The sequence below is a fragment of the Lichenostomus cassidix genome, chromosome 2, assembly GCF_008360975.1.
Source record: "Lichenostomus cassidix isolate B80296 chromosome 2, HeHo_3.0, whole genome shotgun sequence".
Classification (NCBI taxonomy): Eukaryota; Metazoa; Chordata; class Aves; order Passeriformes; family Meliphagidae; genus Lichenostomus; species Lichenostomus cassidix.
This window is the reverse complement of record NC_139482.1, coordinates 42581830-42605137: the sequence shown is the minus strand read 5'-3', so window position 1 is coordinate 42605137 and position 23308 is coordinate 42581830. Positions and strand designations below refer to the sequence as shown.

General features: G+C 37.0%; 1 protein-coding gene across 1 annotated transcript in view; it reads right to left on the bottom strand.

Moving 5' to 3' along the window:
• The window catches only part of COL6A6 (collagen type VI alpha 6 chain), a 64445-nt gene that overhangs the window by 24708 nt on the left and 16429 nt on the right, over positions 1-23308 (bottom strand). Inside the window, exons 3-15 of the mRNA XM_085051244.1 lie at positions 20355-20437; positions 17103-17182; positions 11725-12068; positions 8616-8694; positions 7889-8034; positions 7704-7796; positions 6302-6355; positions 5748-5819; positions 5240-5266; positions 2777-2821; positions 2480-2533; positions 2188-2250; positions 986-1051 (exon numbers count right to left, since the gene is read on the bottom strand). Coding sequence (XP_084907370.1) covers positions 986-1051; positions 2188-2250; positions 2480-2533; positions 2777-2821; positions 5240-5266; positions 5748-5819; positions 6302-6355; positions 7704-7796; positions 7889-8034; positions 8616-8694; positions 11725-12068; positions 17103-17169 — 1110 coding nt within the window. The 5' untranslated portion in view covers positions 17170-17182; positions 20355-20437. The remainder of the gene's footprint in view (positions 1-985; positions 1052-2187; positions 2251-2479; positions 2534-2776; positions 2822-5239; positions 5267-5747; positions 5820-6301; positions 6356-7703; positions 7797-7888; positions 8035-8615; positions 8695-11724; positions 12069-17102; positions 17183-20354; positions 20438-23308) is intronic.

The following is a 23308-nucleotide window of genomic DNA, read 5'->3' as shown; positions in this document are numbered from 1 at the left end:
TAAAGTTGATTCTTGCTTTCTGCAAATCATTTATATTCAAAAATTATAAACCAGACAGATCACATCTGCTTTGGATTTCCAGTTACTAAAAGCCAATACTAAATCAAGGCTTCTGTGAAATCATTTCTGTTGACTTCAGCCTTTCAGCTGGACTACTTAAGATGAGACTTGCTTCCAAAGCATCATCAAAACCCAATTATTCTCCAAAAAGTAACCTTCAGAATTTTTCTGCTGCTTTCACTACACTCTACACAGACATACACATATGCATACAACCCTACTTGTTCGGAGAGAATCAAACTTCTAAAATAGCGGATTTTTCTCACAGTCTTGCCACCCTCTTAAGCTTTCATTCAGCATCATTTATATACTACTGTCCAACTCATTAGCATCATTTATATACTACTGTCCAACTCATTATCAGCCTTGCTTATTCTTTCCAAAGTGTAATGGTAACACAAGCCATGCTTTTCTGTTATGCTTCTCTTCCTGCAGTTTTGCTCAAATACCTGTTAAAAACTCAAACATCACTATATAAGCACATATCCCAGCTCCTATATTCTATTTATAGATCAAAAGGGAGTTCACCCACCACCCTGAGGCAATAGCAGTTCCATAACAAAATGAGTACGGCCTGTTGATAGCCTGTGCATTTTTCCCAGCATGATTTTTAACAGTATCCTTGCAACTCACTACTGGAAGCCTTTTAGGTTTCTGATGTAAATTTGCAGTAGAATACTATATTTATACTAAATCCATATTTTCCCTTGGCTCAATATTATGAGGGCATTTCCATTGTCTTTGTAAACATTTTTTAACTTTTTTTTTCCTTTTTTAACTGTATCAAGCAGTTCCTAAAGTTTTTTGTGTTGTAGACAAACATTAAAGGCAAAAAGCAAACAAAAACCTCCTCAGTCACTGGGCAGCCAATAGCAATTAGCAATTATATAAATCCGCTCTCCACGAAGTAGAACTACTTGCTTACCTGCAGTGCTGGGTTTCCCTTTTCACCCTTAGGACCAGTAACGTTATTGTTAGCCCCTGGATCTCCCTGAAAAAGACCAATGGAAAGCCCAGCGTTTTGAATGACCACACCTTTATTACTTTGACTGCAGAGGCAGGATACAGAAATAGAACGAATTAGATTTGTAATAGCAGACAACAAGAAATAAAAAGGCTATTCTAAATGAAGATGCTTGTAAGAACACTATATAGGAAAGTCTGCAAAATCCACAAAGTTCTTTTCCATAAACATTAAAGGCAAAATTATTAATGGGCAACAAATTAAACTGAAAACGTGAAAATGTTCTGGTTGATTTGATATAGTTAATTGAGTCAAGATAATAACTCATGAGTTTCAGATGGGGAGTTACACTAGAATGGAGTTCCATTTAGCCACTTAGTGCTAGATCAGGTGAAACCCTGATCTCCCAAAGAGGCAAATTACCATGACACTTGAACAGTTTTTTTTCAATATAAGCATTAAAGAGAGGAGTCAGCACAATATATGACTCTTTGGAACAAAGTCTTTGAAATATATGTGAAAAGACAAAGTTGTGATATAAGAATTGTGGTGTCTGCACTGGAATTTTAGTCCTCAGCGAGTGCATTTATGTAGATCTCTAGAGCATTCAAGTTAAAAATGTGAACATGAATAAGTAACTTGCCTTTGCATCATTATAAATTGCTAACCAAGAGTCAGTGCACAGGGTTTTCAAGTGATCTAAAATTCCTCTGTAGGGCAGAAACCAACAGGGAAGACTGCCCTACTCTACCTGATCTTTTCACCAGACCACCTGGTCTAGTGGGAGGTGTCGCCGCCCATGGCAGGGGTCTGGAACTAGCTGATATTTAAGGTCCCTTTCAGACCAAACCTTTCTATGATTCTATGATAAGTAGTTCCAAAAGGAGTCATATTGCCTGTGGTAAAAACAAACTATCAAACCAAAAATTCAAGAAACAAGCAGGAGACCTGAGGTTTAAACACCTGTTTCCAAGCAACATATCAAAACACACCAGTCCACCTACATCTAAAGAGTTCAGGACTCCTAGAATATGCCATTCTTCTTGCAGGGGACTGTATTATCTGGGACTGAAAAATTCAAATCATACATATTTCAGAGATCTTCATCATAAAATCCAGGTGCAAATCAGTGCAACATAACAAATATAAAGGAATACACTTACATGATCTCCTCTTAGACCAGATTCTCCTTGTTCACCTGGTTCTCCTCTGGGGCCTTTTCTACCCTAAATTCATATAAAGAGCACAAACAATTCAGGTACAAGTATAAATACTATCTGTGTCAGAGGAAGGCCAGATCTTTTGAAGTCAGTGGAGTTGCATTGCTTTAAAGCAGGCATGACAGCATATTAGAGAACAGGTAGCTATTAAAAAAACCTCAGGCATTACAGACAGCATTACACTTTGGAATGATGTTTCCATAAAATCTAAACATTGTTGTAAAGGATACTTCACCCATTTTCCTCTGCTGCCTTTTTCTCCAGAAGGTCCAGGAAATCCACGTTCTCCCTGCACTCGGAAAGCAGAAAGAAGAAAAAATTAACAGTTGTTCTTTCTGATAAATGGTGTTCTCAAGTTTTGTCTGGCAGAATCCGGCTTCAATCAGATATGCAATTCTAAACACACAACCAATGAATTTCTGTTCAGCATTAAAGCCTATTCAAGGCACAAAATCTATACCTTTGAACCCTAAGATTCTTTAATAGCATGGAGGTGTCTTTAATAGCACTGCACATTTAAAGTAAGGATTACCTGCTCTCCAGCAGTGCCATCAAATCCAATCTCACCATGTTCACCCTGTATCAATTAGGAAAACCAAAAAAGCCTATTAGCATTAGTCCATTTGTTTCTTTGAGCAAAGAAAGAAGTGTTCACCCTGCACTGGAAACTTGAATAAGATCTGTGATTTTTAATGGTTAGCAAGAATAATAAAGAATAATAACTATAAATTTGAATTAATAATTCACATTTTAAATTAATAAAGAATGTCTAAAACAACTAATTGTTAAGGGCACTTAATAAGAAAAATGGTTATCTAAATTATAGATTTCCATCAGGATTTAAATTCTGCATTTCCTCATTTTAGCTTTCAAATCTTTTCCCAACTGCAGCACCTTCAAAATCCAAGTCTATTGCAAAACATAACTACTAGTATTTTATCTATCATGCTGATAACATTGTAATTCTGATTTCAACCATCCTAGGAGTTTGTATTGTGCTCTTTTTCTTTTTTACATAGTTTTATAACATGAACAGTGGATTGAAAAACCAGAAAGAATAACAATGATTAAAAAATAATTACAGAAGACTGATCTTGGACTTTAGGATTTTTTAAGAAACTTCATAACTCATTCAGCAATGTGATACTTGCTACATAAATATCAGTCACCTTCCCTTTCAAATTCACATGACTTTTCCCTTAGCCTGCAAAAATGATTCACCATATTGCAAACATTTATGGAAGTCATTTTCCCACAAAACACTCATCCCAGCCTTAAGGAGTTTGCAAAGTTAACTTGTGTGAGACATCTAAATAAAGTTGTAAGTGTGAGCATCTTGTTTCATTTATGTATGCTCCATAATGTTACAAACCCAGCCAATTAACACACTCAATTTTTAAAGGATATTTTGAAACTTCTTCCATCTTTCTTCACTAGGATAAAAATGAAGGAATGAACTGTGGTGTTTTAATTTTTACTAAGAAATTAAATTAGCAGAGACAACTACCTGGAAGCTGAAATTATATTCAACAAACACTGAAAATGGCAGAAGAACAAGTTAAAGCCACCAAGAGTCTCACTCTAATACAGACCACAGATAAAACTGTTTTGTGGCTTTTGATCCTAAATTTACTTTGCAAAACCACCTTGTTAAAATTTCTGACGAAGAATTTCTTTCATTTAAAACAGTTCTGTGTCTACTACAAGAAAAAATAGCTGGCTGTACATTTTTATTAGATTAATAAAAAAATAGCCAGCTGTACATTTTGATTAGATTAATAAGTCACAAACAAGAATTCCTTGAATAAGCATTCCAGAAAAATTTTGAGCACTAAATAAGTAATCACGACTTATATTGAAATGTTATTTTTTTCCATCAGTCACTTCCTACCTCAGGAAACCTGAGCCAAACTTCATACTATTAAATATTCAGTATTGCCTTTTCTCCAAATAGCTATAGTAAAATGCCTCATAGACTTCAATAATTTCAATAAATTGCCTCAACCTTACTAAGTTAGGACAATTGAATCACATTTTTTATGTGCTGAAAGTTTCATATTTTTAATTAAAATAAAATTTGTGGGTATAATGACACAACATAATGAAGATATTCACATATTCACTGGATTTCAGTGGGGCTTGTGCACTTGGTAAGTCCTACTGCACTATTTAACTTTGACAAATTGAAACCATCAGCAAGTACTCTCCCTCTTCTATAATCAGATATTTTTGATATTTAAAAGAGGACAAATTACTTCAGAGAGCAGAGCAGAAAATGGAAAAGAGAAGAGAAACATGTGAGAAGACTAAAGCATTAATACAGAGCGGTACTTTAAATAGAGCTGTGGTATCAGAAACACTCTCTGAACTTTCTCCCAGCTGTCCAGTCATGGAGGCAAACATCTTCTGATTCTTTGAGGGTCATAAATCTTTTTTACAAGTAGTTTTGTATCAAAGCATTCAATACAATTTAATTTCATTTTAATCACTGTAGCTTGGAAACTAGTACCATTATAGATCATTGGTTTCCATTTTATTAACAAGAAATTATAAGAACAGCTTGAAGAGAAGTTTAGATATTGAAAATTTGTCAATAACAATCTAGTGAAAATGCTGTCCAAACCCGCAATAAATATTACAGACTTTTTTCCCTCTGCTTCTCTTCCCAACAATTAGAATGAGATTCAGCTGACCAGAATTACTACTTTAACAGATTATCAAATTAGTTAGTAAATACTTTTCCCATCAGTTAGACTAAATCAACTATAACTGCAATCATATAAAAATACAATTATGACTGCTGATTTTGATTAATGTGATAGGTATGTTAAATCCATCCTTATAGAACAATAGCAAAAGTACAGTAGTAAATGCTGTGAAGTTTTCATACTATTTTCCTTCCTTGTTTATAATTTCATTTTACAGGGTAACGTGAACTTAAAAGGAAGCCAAACACTGTTCTCAAAGAAAATTGATCACACATGAAAACACATACCTGACTTCCTCTATAGCCTCTGGCCCCCTAAAGTTGAAAATAAACAGATGAAAAAAAAATTGATGAAATTTGGTAAAAGTATTTTTATTGAGCTTAAAAATCAGGGCACAATGGCTTGCTATGCAGAGGTATGCTGGACTCAGTACTGGTAGTCCCTACTGTAAAACCCTCTATGGCCACATATGGGATTTACTCCTTTCCTCTGGGAAGGCAGTACAGTCCTCTTCTTCATTCCCATTCCATAAAGTTTTATAGCTTTAACAAAGGAGTTGGTGGTGAAAAATTCATCATCAAGCTGCTTAGTCAGCAAAATACTGAGCTATTCAACCATGCTTGGGTTACACAAAATACCTCCCAAAATAAGATAGCAAACATGATCTGCCATTCTTACAGCTGGATCTTGCTGTCCATCCATGCTTCAGAAAGACAGCACAGGGATTTGTTCCCAATACAGAAAACAGGTTTGTGGGAAATAAAATCAGGAAATATTTCAAAGTTACATACTTACCTTATGGCCTCTGATACCTGGACATCCCCTGTCTCCTTGAATCCCACTGAAACCAGCTGGGCCTCTCTCCCCCTAAGAAACAAAAGGAAATGTTCAGTCTCAACCATACAATAATGATTACCAGTTAATTCATCACATAAGACTAAAGACAGAATGGTGTCACCATTCACTGCACTAAGGACACAAATTCAAGTCAACTGGAAATTTTCAGATGAGCCATAAGAGAATATCAATTACTCACTTGAGTTGCACCAGGTTCTTTGTTCTCACTATCATGCCATGTTTATACTGCATTACCAGTTTCCAACTGAAATGTCTGTACTTGAAGGTGGGTTGTTTTTTCTACTGAATAACTAATCCACTTTTGGTGAGCTGCTTTTTTAACTGTGTAACTATCTATGGTGAGGTGCAGAGGCACAGAGAAACAGATCTGTGTATTTACCTGTTCCTTTAACACACTTTGGGTTAAAATTGATGGGTACTCAGTGAATAAGTGCAGACAGGCTCAGGAACTAAATAACGTCATCATAGCAGGAAGATAAATGTTTACTTACAATGCCACCTTCCTCACCAGGGTGACCAGGAGACCCTCTGTTACCTGTACTTCCCTGAAGAAGGAGAGTTTAAAAGATAAGTAACACTGTTCTCCAAGCACACTGAGTTCATCTCTATCAGATTATTCTGCACATAGAGATAGAAAACTTTTCCTGAAAATTAGATCTGGTTATGCTGAGGAGGGCAGGCTCCCTGCATTCACACAGACACTCTGTACAGTCCTATGTATTTGACATGGCTGTGAAAAAACCCCCAAACACAAACCCAAGAAAATAACAATGGTTAATATAAAATTTCAGTTTGTTATTTCAGGAAACTCTCTGTTGGCTTAACAAAGCTCATTGGGATACTTGGTCAAATTAAACATCTCTAATTCTTTGGAAAAGGAAGCATTACACAGTAATGAAATTCTAAGGTGAAATGAAAAATACAGAGAGCTGGAAACTGGTTAGGACAAAGTTATTGCAATGCCTTGCAAACACATAGGAACGTTTCAACTTTGTATTGGAAGTCATGTAAATATCATACCCTTACGACAAAAACTTGAGCAGAGAGAAACTGGAACAAAGGGAATTTCTAGTTGCAAAACAACTATGCTTACATTCTGAACACTGGCTAAGCAGCTTTACCTAGCCTTTTAGTAAAACAGAAATGTACAAGAAAATCAACAAGAGTAATGGAATAAATCAGTAAATTGGTTTATGAAGAAGTATTAGAAGACTATACTTTTGTTAAGGGATAACCAAAACTTCATTTAACTGCAACCACATAACTGAAGAGTGTTAACTAGAGGTATCATTTACCTCACATGCTACTGGAATAAGTAGAAATAATGGAAGGAATAGTAGTCAAATGGAGACTACATATATTAAAAACTTTAATAATGAATTCTACTAGCATGCTGTAGAAGTAGTGATATCTGTAATATTCAAAAAGGCTTAAAACAATTTAAAAACTTAAAAGAAGTAATCCTCTTGGCTCAAAACCAGACTTATACAAGAGGATATTTGGAACAACCATTCACAAAAGGATGAAGCACATACCTAAATGTGAAAATGGATTATGTTTTACACTCAGCTTGTCAGTTGGAAGTTTCCCATTTCTGATAGATAATAAGCCTCTTGATTAATCAGACAATTTTTTTAAACCTTCTCCATTTTCTGCTGAATAGGTGCAGGAAAGTGCTTAATGATTTTTATATGTATGAATAATTTCCATTACAAAAACACTTTTGCATGAGAGCATGCAGCAGAGAAAGGATCACATTTCATGTTTTTCCTTCATCTGTCCCAATATTAAATGCCATGGGGACATGCATGCATGCTCTGAAATACTACAAAAACCAGAAACACTTTGAAAAATAAAGCAAATCTTATGTAATGTCTATCTTAGATCTCCTACCTTACTTCCAGGGTTTCCCCGGACACCATGATCACCATTTTCTCCAAGACACTTGCAAATAATCTTACAGCATTTTCTTTCTGCAACAGTATCCTGAAAAATTACAAGAAACATTTTATTTACACATATTAATAATAAAACAAGGACTGATTGCCCCCCCCTTTATTTATATCAGAAGGACTTACAAGGTTTCTCTGCAAGATGTTCGCAATATCTGCAAACCCAACACTCAGAGGTTCGTTGTATCCAAACCCTCTGCCAAACTCTATTTCCCAAAATTCAGTCAAGTTCTGTGTATTCTCCAGGCCAACTAATAGAAGTGCATCAAGACCTTCAACATAAGCACAGATTTAAATTAGTGGATACCTAAAACATACCATTTCACAATATAAACTTGAATAACAGCAATTCACTAAAAGGCTTACATTTCATGACTTCAACATAGTCTGTTAAAAGAAATCAAGCTATTCAGAAAAATATGTAAGAGAAAAATCCAGGACAGTAATTTTCCAATTGAATTCTCTCCCCAGTTGTCAGACCAGCCTACCACTCAGTGCCCAAACACAAGTTTAAACATGCTTTTTCCTAGAGAAGTCAGAGTTGTATCTAACCTCTTGTGCTGTTCTCATCAGTGAGAAGGTTCTATCCTGAATTGCTCCACAGCTGTTGGTGCTGGACTCAAGAAACTAGAACCTCTGCACCCCTAGGCATATTTCTGGCATCATCTGCCGAATAGTGACAAGTCATCATGAACACTATTTCACATGGAGAAGTCCTGCTCCCAGGGACGCCTGGACAATGCCACATGAGCATGGAGAGGCAGTGTTACGTGGAAAAGTTGAAATGGGGGAGCTGAACACCAGCCCTTTGGCAGTAGGAGGTTGGAGCATCAACACTGTACTGTAATAATACCTTTAAAGCGAAGTGAGTCTGCTGCTTCCTTGAGGTCCTCCAGTGAATCATCCAGCCCATCTGAAAATACTAACAGAACCTGTCGAGAAAGGGAGTAATGCCAAGTCAATTGCAAAGGGACTGAAAGTTCAGTCTTTGTCAAAAGGACAGTTCCCATTGAGAAATGGCTATGAGATGGTCAAAGTGCACTACACTGTGGTAGATCTGAAATGTATGCTGGAAAATGGTAGAGAGGAACAAGCAGAACAGAACACAAAAGCCTCTCTTCCCTGAGAGCGCTTCCATTTGAGGGATTTTTCTTGCTGAACATAGCATGGCTATTGTACTATATCTGTCATCTTCTTAGCATGCGAAGTAGAAGAAAAATTCTTTCATAACTTATCCACTGAAAAACTTTCCCTGGTGTCTGAAGAGTTCTCTCATATGTGAATGTGGAGAAGAATTTAGAGTGAACAAATTTTCCCGTTTCTGCAAGAGCAGCTCCCTGCTGGCTGTCAACTGAGCCACACCAGGAAGTGCATCCTCTTTGGGTCTAATCCTCCGCCCATGCAGATATTTATGTCCTTTTGCCCTTTCCACACAGGCAGTACATCACCCTGCTCCATTCTCTGCCCTATGTTTCCTTCTCAAGACATAAGGTTTAGCTCACCTCAGGATGCTTATTATTTATTGGCTATATTTCCACCTTTTCAGGCCAAAGAGCTGCAGTTAAGTCTCTTACACGATGGAGGAAAGCACAATTTCTTAAAGTTCCCTTTCAAGTTACCAGTCTCTTCCCATTTCTCTCCTCCAATTCCCTCTTCATACCAATAGAACACTTCTCAGGTCCCACTCACTGAGTGGATTAGTTTGCCCAGAAAGAAGCGGCACAAGTAAACTGTCCTATCCCTAATGGTTATGACTTAAAATCTTCCTAAGCTCTCTCACCAACAAGTGGACAAACACAGCTAGAGCTTCTTCCCTCCCACCCTTCATATTTAACATTCCCTTTGCAAGGCACAGCTTTGAACAATGCAAATCCTGTTACTTCAGTTAAGTTTTTCCACAGGTGACAATAGCAAATGAAGTGATTACCACACCAAACATCCCAATTCTGCACTAAAGCTGCTAGGAGACAAGACTTTAAATTAGAGCTAACTGGTAAGTTCCCAAACATACAATATGGAAGCACTGGTACAAATTCTACACTGGCTCATGCACCATTTTATACATTGGAGAGCTGAACCATGAATGGGAAAACACATCGCAGATTGTTAGATACAACACTGTAGGCCTGGGTTTGATTGTTTTTTTCTATGATGTTTATTTCAAAAACATAGGGAACAGGGAATGTGGGGTTTTAGAAGGGGCATTAAATGTAAATATATGTAAAGATACATTATGTTTGCAAAGCACTTGTTTATATCAACCTCTTGTTGGAACATGTCCAAGTCATGGTTTGTCAAAAATGCTGGAACTTTTTTGCTGCTAAGCAAACAAATAACAAAGAAAAGAAGAAATTCAAACAACAGAGAATCACGGTCCCTGATGAGGTTTATAACTAATAATCTCTACAGCATAAGCATGTTATTGCCCAGCAAGATTAAATTGTGATTTCATGTGCATTCTGAAGTCTTGTATTTTCAGTTTGCACATAAACAGTATCAGAGAGGAATATTAATCCACTGGTAAAGTGCTGATATATGCAGCATATTTATTTATAGTAATAATGCCTAAGCAGAAAGAAGCCTTGCTTGACAATGATCTCCAGAATTGGCAATTAGGAGGAAAAAAGCACTGCTTTTACTTTTATGTCAAACAAGTTCTTTCTCTGAGACTCAGAAGAAGCAAAATCTTATGTGGTCATGTTCCATGTTTAGACATTTTAAGAAAGCTTTGGGAAAAAACCCCTATCAAATATGCACCAAATGAAAACTTAAATTGGTAAGTCATACACACCTGTGCAAATGCTGTGAAAAATAGAATGCCAACTTTCGTCTGAAAGCAGGAGAATTCATAATATGGCTTCCTCACTCCATGTCAGATTAAAATTGGTGTTTTATAAAAGTGAAAATTAAGTTGGAAGAGGAAACCCCTTATGTATTTTGCAAGAACTAACCAGTCCTTCCTTTGTAGGAAGGTCTTCCTGCTTGGAGACTGTAGTAAGTGCTAATATTCAAACAGCTACTACTGGACATGCTCAGTGCTTTACAGAGTCAGTGCCTTATTAAGAATAAATTATCAAGGCATTGACCCTGAAACACTCCAATGAGATCTGAATTTCTTGAACCCAAGTTGAAAGAATACCCATTCATTTCAGAAGAGATTAGATGAAGCTTTATGCTTCTCCCTTCACCTCACTCCAAGATGGATGAAATAATCGCAGCATATAGGCAGATTTTCCTGATCATCAGTTATCTGTATGTAGAACTCAGCTTTGTTATTTATTTGACAAGTTAATGACATAAATAAATTTCTGTAAACAAATTTCTCAAACAAAATTTCTGTAAAAAAATTTCTCTTTTTCAGTGACTTCTGCTTTGAGCTGTCACTGTTCTGGACAAAGATACAGAATCAGGAATAACAGAGCAGTTTGTTTCAGGAATAAGAGCTCCTGAATGTTAACTACTTTCCACTACCCAATGTAGAATCATTCCATGGTAGATGTAAGAAGGTTTTCTGTATGAATACTTATCATCAAAAGTATTAAATCAAATGTTTTGGGTATCATTTCACTACAGGAGTGCCTAGGGAATTGGAATTGATATAACAGATTATATCAGGTCACTGAAAAAACAGGAGGTTCTATATAAACCTAAGAAAACACAAGGATGACTGAGCACTGGCACAGATTGCCTGGGTACATTAAGGAGTCTCCATTCTTAGAGATACACAGAAGCCATCTGGACATGGCCCTGGATGGCCTGCTCTAGCTGACCCTCCTTGAGCAGAGGGATTGAGCAAGGTGACTTCCTGGGATTCTTTCTAATCTCTGTCATTCTGTGATTCTGTTTGTTAGTGTCATCTATTACTGAGCTGCATTTTGTCTTCCTGGAGTACTCAGCATCAGAGTCTGTAAACACCAAACTGCCTAATTTTTCTAAGATATACGTTCATAGCATTAAGTTACCTTAACTTTAGCAGACGTCACATTAAAGAAGTTCTCCTCAAGTGCCTGCAAAAAGTCTGCATTCATGTAGGTGTCCACAGTGGTCTGTGCATCTAAGAATTTCTGGACGATCTCTTCATTATACTCTTCAAAACCAGAGTCAAAGATTAATTGTTTGGTCTGTGACAATACTTGGAACTTGAACCCAATGTTGACTGGAGCATTACAGCTGGTACTTGGCAGCGATTTCATCTGGAGTAGAAGTCTGGGGAGGAATGCTTGCAATCTCTGTTTCAGAAGCATTGTGGGTGCTGGCTGCATATGCCTTGAAATATCAATTGCTATTGAAAGATCTATGTTGCATCCTGAAAAAAAAGTATAAGAAACAGGAAACTATAAACATACACTCTTTGAGATCTTGTTTTTTGTCAGAATAATGGGAGTGGAACAAAATTCAACATGGTAGATTTAAAACCCGAAGTAAGAATCAGTGAGATAAGTTTTCCGTAAACATAAAATACCATCTGCCCACAGGTTTCAGTGTGGCCATGTGAACTTGCAGACACTAAGAACTAAATTAGTGGATATCTGCACATATCCAAATTGCAACCCACATCACTGTTTTCCAGCTGCCTAGTGTCTAATCTTGAAAATGTCTCCATGAGCTTTTCTACCAACTGAGAACGTGGAACACTAACTCCAATTGCAAAGGGAAGCTTGACAACTGACTGTGCCTTGTCAGTTTGTCATAAGACTAGGTGATACATACAAATATAGGATAATAGGCCAAAGAAACAAATATGAGAGGAGGAGTCAGTATTGCCTACATGAAATGTCTTAGCCGTTGTGAAAAACAGCTGCTGTAAGGTGATGGCTACTTCACTTATGGAATTGCTTGCATGGCTCCTTATTAAAAAAACCAATAGTGTGACATGGTTAATTCTTCCCCCTCCCCAATCATCTTGCCCTCATTAAACAGCTAAACTACATGATTTTTTAATTCTCTACCCTGATTATGCATTTCTCAATTTTATTCTGTGCTCCTAGATGCATTATTATTCATTGTTGTACCTCTACAAGGAAGTCATATTTTAGCTGTGAATTGCATTTGGCTAAAATGCAATTCTAGTGTGAAACAGCACTCTACGTAATTTTCACTCGTTGGCTCTGAAACACTTAGCAATCACAAGATTGTTTTCTGTGTTTGCTAGTTTGGGCTTGTTCCCATAATTCCACATAAGTTTTCTGAGTTTTCCCTCTCTCATGAAATAGATAGATGTGTTCAGTTCTTCAACCACATACTTCTAGAAAGAATTGCATCTCAGAGGCACCATCACTACATTTCATTATTTTTACTTGCGGTACAAACTGCCCCCTAGAGTGTAGGATATGCTGGAAAGCAGCATGAATATAAAAGGTCACATTGAATGAGATTTTATGTCTAAAAAATCTGACATTCAGTCCTCAGAGCAACATTAAAAATCTATGTCACATATCTTTTTAGCTCGCCAAAAAAGAATCAGTTAAATATATCTATACATGCATATGTGTCTACACACACCCGTGAACACAAAACCTAATGGATATTTCTTCCAGTATGTGTTCTTGTGCAGCCCACACAGAGTCTGTTTTCACAATTACATTCTTCTACGACCTGGATCTTTTTAGTCATATAGTTTGGATGCAGTGTGAAGGGTAAGCATGAACTCAGATCTTAAAACATTCTCTGTCAAGTCTTCAGTGTACCAGCAATAATGACAAAACAGCAATAAACAGTTCACTTTTTGTGCTACTGTGTTGTGCATGGGAATGTGTAAAACAGCTACTGGTAGGTATTCTATAGCCTGTTGATAATCTCTATTTATTTGTAGAAGTAAACACCTCTGTGTTGCCAAAATCTTTTTCTCACCATTTGTTTTCCTACAAACATTCACATTGTTAAACTGTCCTATACTGGTGCTGCAAAGGGTTTTTTTTTTCCTCTTGTCAACATGTTGTCCCTGAAATGCATTTTTTTAACTGAAAAATCTGGCACTTTAAGAGAAGGTGACTGGAGGAAAGGGAATTAATAGATTTATTACAGGAAAGAAGGTCAGTGAATAGATAAAAACGGATGACAGGACAAGATAAAACAGGCTTCACAGAAAGTTGATCTTCAGTATATGAGAAAATTTTATGCAGAACTTAGCAATAAATACACGCATCTCTGAGATGAAACTCAATATGTTTTCCTTAACTTCTCTCTCTCTAAACAAGTGTGCCTGCATATATATTAAGTTTACTGCTATATTTCCCATTAAATCTCCCTGTTCTCTGCCATGAAACACCAGGAGGTGCTACTGCGTCAGCGATGCAGTGCTCCATGCCACTGCACTCCACTTCCACAGCAACCCTCTCTCGCTGCTTGCAGGAGCCAGGGAATGCTTTTTCACCTGGGAATCTGCTCAGCTCTTGACAGGAAAAAGAGTGGGTGGGAGTGCAGAGTTCATACTGAATCAGGCCCAGCTGTTCTCCTCTCTGCAAACCACCTGAGCAGATATAATTCACACAGAGTTGCTTCTGCCTCTGGGAAGAAAGGCTCAGCTCTTCATTTTGGTCCCCAATACCCTGGCAAACCCCAACAGTTTTGGGGTGTTCAAGATCTCACTAGCCTAGAATGCATGAGAGGCTCATCTGTTGTTACAAAAAGCCTTAGACAAGCAGTGTGGTCATCTCATTGTTCCTTTCTCTCAGTAAGTTTCTGGTCACAAAGGGAATGCAACCTGGAGAACTGGGTTGGATCAGTTTCATGGCATAACAAAGAGAATATATCCAACACATGTAAAATATCACCTCTATGTGAACACAACACATGGGAAGACAACAAGGAGCTTTGAAGGACAGTCACAGTCCCTGTAACGATGAGCACAGAGAGAAGTGCTCCAGAACTGTCTCTTCCTGCCATCCCTAATCGATGCCATGCACTTATACCACAGTCAGAATAACAAGAGGAAGGTTTTTGATTTGTCATTCACTCCATTTTTCTTTTTTCAACTAAACAAACACATCTACAGTATTAGCTAACTACATAGCTGGCATGAATATGAAATGTTGAAGAGAACTGTGTATGTTGTGTACTTCAGTCTTCCCACATGACAAGGCGACTGACAATGCAGCACCAAGTCAGAATAAACTCAGACACAAAACCAGCATGTGGCATCTGATAAAAGTTGCTATATTAACCAAAATCAAAACTGAACCTTTATTTTCCTTGGGGTTGGTAGCCCCTGAGGTTGTGGTGCATCCAAGCCAGTCTTACCATCCAAAAGATGTAGTAAGAGATATCACTTTCTGTTTCTCATCTAGGAAAAGCTTTTGGGTAGCACCTCAGAATTACTGTGGATTTGCTGTTCACATCTTGCCAATACCTTCCACATATCCAAGGATGGATTTACTCACACCCTCTCTGCACAGTGCCTCTGAGAGACTTCAGTTCTGTTGACAGACAATGGCTCCTGACAGTCCCACTGAAGCAGTATGGTCTGTTGGAGATGCCAAAATTATGTTTCTAGGGTTTCTTTTTCAAATATCACTGAATTGTCTGTTTCCCTCTTCTTATCAAGATACCTGCTGGGAGTATCTGCTCTGGTTCCTTTCATTTACTGAGGAGATATCAATATGAAGGCTCGATGTGAAGCACTGTCTTACCTCAGAAGATATCTACCATATCCAAGAGTGTAGTTGCTCTTTACTGAAGCAAAATATGAGTTGTGAGTTGCAAACTGAGTGATGTTCTTTGGTCAAACACTTCCACTGCTGTCCAGCTAGCTCAGGTACTTTTATTAGGGACTGCATTAGAAAGCCATGTGGATATTTAACATTAAAGGCCCAACAAAAGGTTTATTCCTTACCCTAACCAAGAAGATGTTTGGATTAACAGACTTGATTGACATTTTTTTTTATGGTTTCCAGTGCATGAAGGTTTTCCAGTGTGAACTCTCCCTGCATCACCAGCTATTAAAAACAGCTCTCAAAGGGGATTTTATCATCCCTATGTCAACTTCAAAGACATGGATCCCATTGCTCCTCAAAGCCATTGCTGCATCCTCTATCCTGTCAGCAGAGCACCCACTGAGAAAGGCTCTGGACAAACCTCTTTTTGGCTATCAGCACTTGACATAGTGATTCTCTAGCATAAACTGGAGGCTCTGCCCTGTTTTGATGCCTCCTTCTTTGTAATGCAATTTCTGTATCTTCCATAAGGAATCATTCTTGTTTTAAAATGGGTTCAACAAGAATTCAATGTATGTCACATCACTGTGCTGAATCACACCAGCACAGATTTTGTCTTGCCATTGACCATTGTGCATGATCTTGAAGTTCTTTGTCCTTATACTCCAGGATGCATCTACCAGGAAAACGATGCCTGTCACAGAAACTTTCCTGCAGACTGAAGAAATGTGCTGTAACTTTCCTCTTTCCCTAAAGGTTGTGTTGTGCAATCTAATAGAAAAGTAGTTTTGAATCCTAATTTCAGAATCCAAGACCTGTTGGCCTTTTGCATAAAAACCTTTCCATCTATCCTGTTAAATTTTCATCACCCACTAGCTCCTTCTTTTCCCCTGTTTATCCTACAGAGGGTCAGAAGATACATCCTTCTGCAACACCATTTGTAGGAAAAGGAGAGATGCTGAAAACCACAACACAATTTTCATTCATAGTCTGCTCAGAACTTATCTGTAGTAAATGCATATTAAGCACTTCTGTCTGTGAAACACAACCATAGGAATGTGTTAGCCTGCTCTCAAGACAGCAAAGGAAAAATTAGTAGTGCACTTTGAGCTCCATTCTGCAAGCATACATTACTAATTAATATTTAATTTCTGAGGGCAAAAAAAATTAGTTCACACCAACTCAAAGAGTACTAAGCACATTTCTTTGCAGTAAGTATTAAACTCATGTGTTCCCACAAATTCCAGAGGCACTGAAGCAGTTATTTTTTCTACAAATCGATAGTCATGCAGAAAATATCCTGCAACTGGGCAGAACAAGTCTCAAACACACATTCCAGAAGACCTGACTACCAAAATGGACCTGCTAAATACTGTGATTTACCTTGCTTTTGGAAGTCTTACAATTGTAAGAGCTTTATGTGGTTTTTGCAAATATGAAAGTTCAGCATGCATGAACAACCCCAAAATTTAATGAGCTGTTGGATTTAATTTTGCATTTTTTAAGGAAAACTCTCCTATTGTAATTATAAATATAAGTTTCATAAAAACATACCACATTATCCCTAATTATAATTCCTAGTTAGAAAAGAATTTTCATCAATTCTTCATCTCTCTCTGACATGGGGTATAAATATAAAAAAAAAGATTTTGCTATCAACTTGAAGAGTCATTTCTTTGGTATATTACCAGTGTCCTCCTGTGCTTCTGTGGAGAAGATGAAAATGTAGAGAAGAAGTGGCTTCCAGGCATCCATTTTGAAAATCTTCCTAGGGGGAAAAAAATCAAAACCAAAGACATAAGAAATACAGAGCATAATTCCCTAAAAAAGAGGTTTAAAACTGTGGAGGAACTGGGTAAGTGCATTTTATTAACAACATGGAGGCTTTCTAGCTGTATGCAATTTAAAGTAGCACTTTAAATTCGTATTTTTTCCCTCAGCTTTTAACATACAGGCTTTGAACACAGAGCTGCAAGAGTTAGACACTGATGTACAGCACATAACCAAAATGAACTGTTCAGTGCTTTGCTCTCACAATCATGCTTTGTTCTGATTCACACAGCTATATTTACCACGATCTAAAATTCAACTAAAAGCGAGCTATTCACAGTGTAAGATTAATGGGAGTTATACCTTTAAGATTCCCTTCTAGCCTTGAAATTTTCCACCCACACATGGATTTAAAATAAAAGTTTGATGGTAGTATCTGTATATTATACACATAGATAAGAACAAGCATTCATTTACAAATGAAATATGCCATTGGGCCAGTTATAAAGACACTTGTCATAGAAAAATGGAATGAAGTATAAAAAATTCCCAAAAGCCAAAACTCAATGCTGTGGAAAATGGGCATGAAAAGCTCTCAGATAGTACAAAATTAAGGCATGTTGAGTTTAAGCACACTAAACAAATAAGAACAAACCAATTTTGAATAATTTTTCATTCTTGGACAAAAGTCCACTTGATGCTGCTTTTAACAACTCATTACACTGTTTATTCTGTATCTTGGGTCTGCAAAGACAACTTAGTAGAAAGGCTACAGATGGTCTAACATTATAGCACCAGGTTCAGTTCCAGGTTCTTAGGGTAACAGTATGTAATGTCACCCTAGTTCTCATAAATAACAAAAGGCAATGAATAGAAATTATCTGATTGAATCTATATTCTAACCTCAGGCAAGTGCAAAACTTCATTTCCAAGTATCACCACACCAAGTTGCACTGAAGCTCTTGAAGAGTTCTTTGGAACCTTTGAGGGACAAAAGCACCACATTTCCTATATTTCAAGACATTAATCAGATATGGCCACTTTTCACTTTTATTAGAACTGCAGTAACACTGAAATTCCAGATGCAACTGAGATCCCTATGCAGCCAAAGAGTTTCCAGGTATTATGTCATCCTCAACAAGAACAGAAAGCAATGCTGGGGTTGGTGCATTGAGGGAACATCCTTCATGCCTCTACATATTACAATTTTCTTTAATAAGCATTACTAACATTAAGGAAACAGTTTTGCAACCATCTTACATGCCATCTTCACAATTAAATTTTGGCTTGCATTTAATTAATTTTTCTATATATATTCCTGAGAGTTAATGCATCTCTTAAGAGTTCCCTTGATAACTTTGACAGAGATTTAATCCTGTTATCTGTTTTCACTACTACACCTCATTATAAGAGACTCTTTTTTAAGTGTTAATAAGCTAAACCTTTATACTGAGAGACAATTAAATATTTCAATGCTACCCCCAAAAAATAATAGTGACTACTAATTTTCATTACTGTTACACAATTCCTGCTTTGATAGCACAGTTATTATGCCAAAGCAGAATTAACATATTGAAGTCTCTCCTTTAATAAATTGTACAGAGATCTGTAGACCCAGCTAGACATATACATATTCAAGGGCAGATAAGTAAATTGCCGCCAGTATTTCCAAAGCCTCTAATTAGTGTTTTGCTCTAGAAACTTCCATGATTATGACTATGTGAGAAACTCAAGAGCACCAGTAGCAGCAAGCTTTGAAGGTATATGTGGCTGCCCACAGTCAGGTAAGTTAAATACAGTTGGTAATTTAGCAAGTGGCTAGACTTTCCTCAATTATGTAAATATTCAGATTTCATACCAAAATCTACCTCTTACTGTTATAATATACAAAATAATCTGTGACTGTTTAACTATGCAACTATTTCCATGCCTCCTAACAACCTTGGTCTCTGTTTGCCTCCTTTGGCTTTAGCCCCATGACTCCAGAATGTTCCCTAAAAATATTCCCTGTTCATCAGGTCAGTTATTACCCCAGACCTAAAAATCTCTCCCACTCTTCTTAAACATTGAGTGCAGATAGGAACCTATTTACCACTTGCTTTGGTTTTCCATTAATTAGTCCCTGCTGACATCAGATAGCTTCTTTAAATACACAGAAACACTGCAATTTAGAAACATGTGCAGACTAATTTTCCTAGTTGTACTACTTATTTTGCCTTATCTTCACATACAAAATTCTAATCATGCATTACGAGCTGTATAGATGTATGTGCTTTAGGCCTTCTATGTGTATTCTTCATTACTTACTAATGCAAAATGAGAAGTAATTGAATGGAAAATTCACGTCATACAGCTCATAGATAATATGGATCAAAACCTAAATATACTCACTCAGAAACATGCAGTGCTACAGAGCATAACACTAGCAATATCTTAATTCTAAAATTTATTGGAAAGTAAAATAGTATATAAAAGGTTCTAGCATAAGGTACTTATGTATGCATATCTGCAGTTGCTTTTATATATATATATATATAAGCACAACCTATGCAAGATGCTAAGGCAGCAATGCTCAAAAATTTAACACATCTTTCCACTACAATTCTATTTTAGGAGACAACAGATTGAAAATTATTAAAAGTCCTTAGAAAACAGTATGAAATTATACATATTTTACAGTTATTTTACTGCCAGCATATTTCCTTATTTCTTCCTAGAGATCGACCAGTATATATACAAATCTCAAAGGAAGAAAAAGATTAACGGTACTCCTGAATCCTTTAAATGCTTCATAAAGATTACTTATCGCTATATTTTGTTTTTCATTTTTAACCAACTAATGTCCCAGTCTTATCTTTAGCTGCTTCAATGTTTTAAGCAGGTACAAAAGTAGTTCTTTAGGTTTTTTCTGCCAGAGCAAAATGCACCATCAAATGATAGTACGCTTTTTAAGCACACTGTCAAAAGCATGGAGATCTTGATGCAGCATCCCTTTTTCACCTATGATTTATGTCCACCTTGCATACAGGATCTCCCAGCACATCTGATTTGGTGACATCTTCCCTTTCATGTTGGTATATTCGAACAAAAGGAACACAGTCTTTCTTGTATCACCTTAAAATACCATCCCTACCACTGCAAATAAATGTAATCACGCAATTTTCTCCTACCTACTGAAGTACTCCAGTTAGATTACTTCCACTTCTACATGTTGATTTCATTCCTTCTGAAGTCTTTGAAAGAAGATCAAGTTCTGGAATAAAGCAGACAGAAAGTTTCAGATTATATGCCCCAGTTAGTTATTCCTTTCCCACACCACCCCCTTTTCTCATACTAAAGCAAATTTAAAGCTTGTTTTTCAAATGTGGAATTTCCTGGTTTCACCAAACAGTAAAACAGAAGTCCATCCCAACCTCCCACCTTACCACTCTCCTCATACATCCACATATTGAACTTCAAACACTGAGAAAGCAAAGTACCAGAAGAAAGACTAATGTTGCTGTAAAAATAATGCAAAATACTTTCTAGGTGTCAGCACTTTATGTAAAGGAAAAAATATTTTTGTTAGTTATGTCCTCTCTACAGGCACATATTTTCTCCTACAAGCACATTATCTTTTTGTTAGCACTGAAATGTCCCAGGAAGAAACTTTTTGCCTTACTCATTGCTGGTTTCCCAGAGAAAATGGTGTTTCCTAATGATTCCAGGTATAATCACAGAGCCAGGCATTGATTCAAGCAAGAAGACCCTGGGTGACTTACCTGACTTAGCAAGTCAGAGTGATCAACATGAGGTTCAATCTGTTTCAAGGAGTGGTTTTGTTTAGAAGGGCATGCAGACACAGCTGGAAAGGATGTGGCCACCAAGATAGGAACACCCCCACAGGCAGACGTAAGCACATACAAGCACACAACCAGCCCGTGAGGAGTCTGCACCCAGTCTTACAAGGAAAAACTGACTGACACTAAAAATCAGTTTCATTTACTGCTAAAATCAGTCTGTCTGTGAACATAAGGGATGGATGTTTACTTGCTGCCTTCACTTTAAAGAATAAAGAGACACAATGATTTTCCATTTCAGTATTTGGTGCACCTTTTATAAGCATGTTGCCTATTTTTCCATTTCTGAGTAAAGCTTAGTAATTAGCACACTATGAACTTGTAAGTAAACATTCATTAGCATTCATACATCTATCTTCCTGATGGCTTGAACAGCACAAATTGCAATAAGTACACATTAACAAAATTTGATAAATGAACCCTGGTATCCTGGCAGCCTCATACAATTCCTAACCTACTATGAAATTAAAAATAAAATTATAGTTTCTCTCTTCAGTACAGAAGATCCCTCAAACACAAAGCTTCTGTCAGAGAGCCCAACTATTTATGACATCTCCATATCTGAAGTAACCATAACCTTTTCGTGTCTCCAGAAGTCAAATGTGTTGAATGTATGTGTTGAATATGTATATTCCCTCAGGATCAGGACAATTCCCTCAGACGTTGTCAGCAGTCTTTAAAAAATTTTCTCTATTTTACACACCTTCCCTTAGCTCAGCATGACCAGCCTGCAACTCCATTAAGGCATGGTAGCAAGATAAGCAGAGCTGTCCTTGCTGCCTGCTAGTTGTCAGAAGTAAAAATTCTGTAAGACTCAGACGACAAATTTTCTGACATTGCTCTGTTGCCTGCCCCATCTCCCAGTACTTGGCTTTAGGGAAATCTTCAATGAAAAGTCTGGGTTTTTCCCTCAGAAAGCTATTTTTTAATACAGAATAAAATAAAACAAATGGCTGAAAACCCTATTAGGTGAAAATTAAATCCAACCAGAATACTTACATCTACCTAATACCACAGCTAGCTATTCTGAGAGCCTGACAAGCTTTCACTTCTTCACTTTGCATACTCTGTAAATAGCTGTTTACTAATCACACCCTAATTTAAATTGCTATAGTGAGATGAAGTCAATTAAAGCTTGCTTCTAAGTGTATGAATTCAAAAAGACTATCCCATGTTGTGATTAAAATATGAACATTACTATGCACATTACTATGGCTTTAGACTTTACTCCTGGTTTAGTTTCCTCAAGAAATAAGTCAAGATGAAGGTTACAGTTCACTTTTCATCACAGATGGGGGAAAGAATTTTAAAACCAAACCCTGTAAATCGAGCTGAGAAACTGATGAGTCTCTTAATCTTGTTCAATGAGCTTTTACTAGCAATGATTCACTTTCAAACTCCTAAACACTCTTTTCTTTGGCCTTAATAAATGAAGAGCAGAAGGGGACCTTATATGACAATTTGGGACTGTAATCAACAAGCTGTATATATGTATTTCACAGCAAAGTGAATTTGCCTCCTACTAAGGCATTTGTTAAAAGAGACTTAAGGAGGTCAAAAGAGCCCCTGCATATGGAGGAGTAGTTTTCCCACATCAGAAAGTTCTTATGGAGCTAGAGATGCATGTGTTATTGCTCCTCTCTCTCTTTCCTATCAGTCCTGGCTTTAGACTTACTTTGCATAAGGCATGTAGCATCGTGTCAGTATCAAAGAAATATCATGGCAGTGCCACAGATCAAGTTTGTTTACGTACAGAACAGAGTATAAAAGTGACCAATAAAAAGCATTAAAGCAGGAAACCAAAACCATTTGACAGACCTTGTAAAATGGGCCAGATAAACCTGGAGGATGATACAAGTAATTTGTCATATCCTTGCCAGTCTCTTTGACTGGAAAGCAGACAAGTGTGAACAGCATAAAGGCTAAACCTTATCCATATGTGCTTCACTGACTCATTTAGTAAAGGATATTAAGTGAACTAAACACAAACATTTCATTCATAAAAGCAGCTTCTCAAAGCCAAAAGTTCTTAAGAAAACCAGCAGATGTGACTCTCCTACTTCCAGGAATATTGACTGGGAAACCATCCTACACACAGGAGTAAGTACTCAAATTCATCTGGAACAAATTATTTTTGTAAAAAGTCTTGTTTTAGAATAAAAATAGCATAAGTCACCTCATGTTGAACTATTGCAAAGTGGGGAATTTAAAATTGAGGACAACAGTTTGCATGCAGCGTTACACAAGTTTGATCCAGCAATTATTCACTAACATATGCTAGACAC